At 39.5% G+C, this 5,000-nt stretch overlaps 1 protein-coding gene across 3 annotated transcripts in view; it reads left to right on the top strand.

The window, feature by feature from the left end:
- The window catches only part of LOC144971142 (proteasome activator complex subunit 4-like), a 69,879-nt gene that overhangs the window by 59,634 nt on the left and 5,245 nt on the right, over positions 1 to 5,000 (top strand). For all 3 annotated transcript variants that reach the window (XM_078911602.1, XM_078911594.1, XM_078911612.1), the window contains 4 exons: positions 1,073 to 1,212; positions 1,795 to 1,905; positions 3,041 to 3,117; positions 4,982 to 5,000. The exon at positions 4,982 to 5,000 is cut by the window's right edge and continues 110 nt beyond it. In XM_078911602.1, the coding sequence (XP_078767728.1) occupies positions 1,073 to 1,212; positions 1,795 to 1,905; positions 3,041 to 3,117; positions 4,982 to 5,000 (347 nt within the window). The remainder of the gene's footprint in view (positions 1 to 1,072; positions 1,213 to 1,794; positions 1,906 to 3,040; positions 3,118 to 4,981) is intronic.

Here is a 5,000-nt window from a genome sequence, read left to right as displayed (position 1 = left end):
CGCTGTTAATGGCAAGGTACTCATTTTACACCTGAGTACGGTGAGAGAATGTGAGTAAAGAGCCTTTTCCAAGGACTCAACTATGCGCCGAGCGAGGCTCGAACCCAGAACCTTCTGATCCGAAAGCGAGTGTCATACCACTAGACCACATAGCCGCACACTGTTAACACTGTGACCAATCAGTAGAGACACAGCCGTTCATCTCTCACACGGTGGGCACAAGGTCACTAGTTGTATCTCATATCCCCTTATATCTTGTTTTCTGAGTTGCTTTTTGTCTTTGTCTTGGAATGGAATTACTTGGTTTTGTCCGGGTCTTTTTGCCGAGTCCTTGGCTAAGGGGGGAAACATTCAAATGTATAGCGTTAGTTTGGGGAGGTGATATCTTTTTCCTTGTAAATCTGTCGTGCATTGTTATTTTTTGGGTTTTTTTTTTTATAATGGTTTGTAAACATTTGAGTGTATTCCTCTTGGTGGAATTCTGAGTTGATGTCTGGATGACACTTGTAGGTGATCTCAAACTAAGAACATTGATGTTATGGTCTTGTAATCTACATCTGTTTCCGATATGACCCAATTTCCCTTTGTCTTACTTTTTCTTGATATTTCAATTGTAATTCTATAATTTTTTTAATACTCTCCCATTTTCTTCCCCTTCACTGGTGCTGATTTTACCTCAATGTGTTGCAAGCGCTGTAAACCTCCTTCTGAGGTCTTTTGTGCGGCTATGTGGTCTTGTGGTATGACACTCGCTTTCAGATCGGAAGGTCCAGGGTTCGAGCCTCGCGCTCGGCGCTTAGTTGAGTCCTTGGAGAAGGCTCTTTACTCACATTCTCTCACCATACTCAGGAATAAAATGAGTACCTGGCCGTTAGCATCATTGTCTGTGTCCGAAAAATTGTAATATCGCCTAACAGGCGTCGTGTCCCTTCCTACATGTTAAATGTTGTTGACCAGGGACCCCTTGTAACGAGCTTTGAGCACATTTAGTGGATATTGCGCTATATAAAGCTCAATTTTAATTTTTAAATTTTAAAACCTTTTTTAAAAAATGTCACTTCTCTCCCACCAGGTTGTTGAGCTGTCTCCATCAATTGGATTACCTAATTCACCCATCCAGTGTCACCGAGTCCCCACAGCGGGCCGACCTCCTCAAGTCTGTCCTTCCACAGTTGGAACAGTTCAGGGATGTCATTCTGGCACACAACAACAGTATGTTTTTTTTCAGCCATTTTATAAATGGAATGGAATTGACGTCACTCAGGTCTTTGTGAAATGTTTTTAGGCAGCCATTTTTTATGATTATTAATTTTCACTAAATTCTAGCAATCAGACTATAAACGTTTAAGGTTACACATAGTTTAGTGGATTGGTCCATTATATCCAGCTGGTAGATGTTGTGAGTATTTTACCTAAGTGCATAGCATCAATAGAAATAAATCATGGATTTTCTGGGGTTTTGACCCCTTTTTAGACAAATATGACCAATGCTGTGGTCAACAAAAATATTTACTATCTTTGTTGTTGTGGAAAGCTGGGTTGTTTTTTTTTTTGTTTTTTTTTTTGGGGGGGGGGGGGGGGGGGGGAAGGGGTATGGCTGATGTTTTCTATTTGTGGATGGTGGTTGGTTGGTGTGGTGTTTGGAAGGCTCTTCTACCTTCCTGTATTTGCTATCCCTTTTTAAAATAATACTCAGCTTTTGTCCTGAAACGCAGCAACAAACAGGAAAAAACTATCGATATTTATTTCATATATAACTCTGTATATTGGATTTCTTGTTCCTTGTATTTCTAGGATCCACAGCGGATGCCAGTCCCAGTGAGGAAGAAACTCCCATGGAGGGAGTGGAGTCGTCAGACCAGGGGGATGAGGACAAGAAAGAGGCTGTCAGGCTTTGTAAAACAGGTAGGGATATTGGATGGAGAGATATGAAGGGTTTTGTTGTTGGGATTGATGGTGTCGTGTTGAGGTGGGGGGAGTGGAGGTGGAATGAGAGTATAAAGGGTGATATCGTAGCCATCGTTGACATATAGCCTGACACTAGAACCCTCAAGGACTGGCAGTTTGACGTCATTTTTTAGGTTTGTGTAGCGTCTAGTGAGTTGTCGTTAGTAGTGTTCAAGGAAACAAGTTATTTCATTGGTTGAACTATTGAATACAACTCACGATTTGTTTTCTTTTGTGGTTTTGTCATTTTGACGTCATTTTTTAAAGGTACATAGGGATGAACGGTTGGATGATTGAAGTGATGTCGATAGTCAAACGATATGGTGAGAGGTTGGAGGGATTAACACGTTGGGGTGATGGAAATGATGTTGTGATGACCAAGTGTTATTGTGATAAGTGGGGATGGTGGGAGGAGAGAGGAAAGGGGGTGGAGGGGGGAGGGGGGGGGGGGGGGTTGGTGATGGAAGTGATGTTGATGGCCAAATGGTACAGTCAAGGTAGGATGGAGGAGTGGGGGGGGGGGGGGTAGGGGATGGACAATTAGAGAATTTCTTCATTCAGGTCTGAATTAATAAACCCAAACTGTAAGAGGAAAATGTGTAGATTTATTACTATATTATATAAAATAAATAAATAAATAAAAACAAAATTTCCTATATTCATCCCCATGGGGAAATTTGTCTTTAGGGTCTATCCAAAGGGAAGACTGGAATCACCCAGGCATCAGCCGCTGTGTAGTGCCGCAAACTGAGCTAGGGCGAGGTGACTTGCTCAAGGCCACACAATGCGGCGGGTAATCGAACTCGGTACCTTTTGGGTACGAAGCAAAGACCATACCGCTGAGCCACGCTGTCCCAAATCATAAAATAGATATTTGACTGAATTTATCAACACTTTATGAATTTTAAAGCATCTTAAATTGACAATTTACAAACAAAGGTTAAAAAAAATCTTTCGTTTTGATTTGATACATATTTTTCTTTTCCTGAAACTTGTGTTTTTCCAATGAAATTGCTCCGATTCTTTGTTTTGTTTGTCGACTGTGGTAGATCATCAGTGGTCTAATGTTAGAACTTTGAATTCAATCCTCCAGTTGTGAGATGGGTTGCCATCAGCTTTGCCAAGTCTATGAGTGCCATTCCCGTGGAAATATTTCAGCTCTTGCCCATTGTAAGTATGAGGTTAAAATATTTAATTAATGACAATTAATGTGACCCTATACCTCACTTCACCCTGTCCACCCAGCAGTAATTGGGTAGCTAGGTCTGTTAGATCTGGTGGAAAGTACTTAGCATAGAGTAGCATCCTATCCACAGGATAGCAGGCAATTACTATTGTCCATTTCTTACTAAAGAAGCTGGAATAAACTCCAGCCCCAATCCGTCATGATGTCAGGACCAACTAGATTTCCAAAATTTTAATTCCATATTTATTTGATTTATTTGATTTACATACTACCAAGTCTTCATCAGTTTGGGAAATGACATTCATTCTTCTCGGTGGGGCAGAGTGATTCAAATATATTGTCACGATTTAGAATTTACAATCAGTTTTCAGTATCTGGTGCACCTCAACATATTACTGTTTTGAGATGATTGGTCAAAAATAATTAAATTATTGTAAATCCCCTTTATTCTTTCATAGGGGAGATTTGTCTTTCGTGAAAAATATTGAGGAGATAATCTAGCAGAAGTCGCAGTGGAGAGCCACAAAATGAACAACAATAAGGGACTAAGTTTCTTGCTTAAATGAGATTTAGACAGTGGGGCTTGAACTCCGTTTCTTGTAAGTGCAATACGCTGCTTTTTCCACTCGGGCATTTCAATCCTCTAAAATGATTGAATAGGTAGATGGCATTTCTTCTAAATCATAATTTCTTACATTATTTACCTGCTTGTAAAAATTATTATGATCTCTAATTTCTGCTATTCAGCGTCTGGGAGGGGGATCCTGACCTCCCATAGCGGGCAGGGAGGTACATACTGTGTCTTCTATCCCCTTATATCTGTTTTCCAACATGCTTTCTGTCTTTGTCTTGGAATGAGATTACTTGGTTTTGTCCTGGCTCTGGCCGGAGTCCTAGCTGGGAAGGAAACAATCAAATACATAGTTATTGTTTTGGGAGATGATATTTTTTTCCTTGTAAATCATCTCTGTGTTATGTATTATTATATATATGTTATTTTGAATTTATAATGTAAGCATTTGAGTGTGTTCCTCTTAGTCGGGGCCGTGCTTGTGTCCAGATGAGACTTATTGGTGATCTCAAACTAAGTACGTTGGTGGCATGCTCTTGGAATCTACATCTGATCCCTATTTGTTCCCAGTTCCCCTTTGTCTTACTTTTTCTTGGATGCTTTAATTGTAATTCTAGAACTTTTTACTATCCCATTTTTTCCCTTTTTACTGGCGCTGATTTAACCTAAATATGTTGCAAGCGCCGTAAAACCCTTAAAATTAAAAACAAAAAACAAAAAGGCCCTCAGTAATATCTCTGCATCTTCAAAAATCATTGTAAATGGAGTAAATAGATAGGTTCTATTTTTTTTGTTTTTTTTTTTTGTTTTGGTCTGGTCACAAGTACCCTATCCACATGTGCTAGTTCTTTAACAATCTTTCCTCTTCTATAGTGCGTGTCAATTGATGTGTGTGTCTGTGTCCATAATTAAATATTTTACCTAAATTGTTATTAGCAGGGAACATAATATCGCTTCAATGAATTTCTGATGAAACAAACATTTTACAAAAGCCGACATCAGTAACACACTTTATGGTCACATGGAACAACTACAAAAGACATCTAACTTCTACGTCATGGCACAAGGCCGAAGGGCTAGAGCTCTGGTGGTCGCTGGTTCGGATAAGTAAGTACAAAAGCCGAAAAATGTTTCTCCTCTCTGCTCTGAAAATTCTGATTCGAGACCCTTGAATTATAGATCATTTGAAAAGTGTATCGGTACGAAATTTCTTCTTTGTATGCCGTGTTCTAAATAGACTTTGAGTCATTGATTGTCTGAATGTTAAAATCTTTCAGTTGGAGAATTTACAAAGTG

Source organism: Berghia stephanieae, chromosome 1 (assembly GCF_034508935.2).
Source record: "Berghia stephanieae isolate SIO BIC M18660-M18661 chromosome 1, UCSD_Bste_1.3, whole genome shotgun sequence".
Classification (NCBI taxonomy): domain Eukaryota; kingdom Metazoa; phylum Mollusca; class Gastropoda; order Nudibranchia; family Aeolidiidae; genus Berghia; species Berghia stephanieae.
Note: the sequence above shows the minus strand (reverse complement) of the source record. Positions and strands in the feature narration are given on the sequence as shown.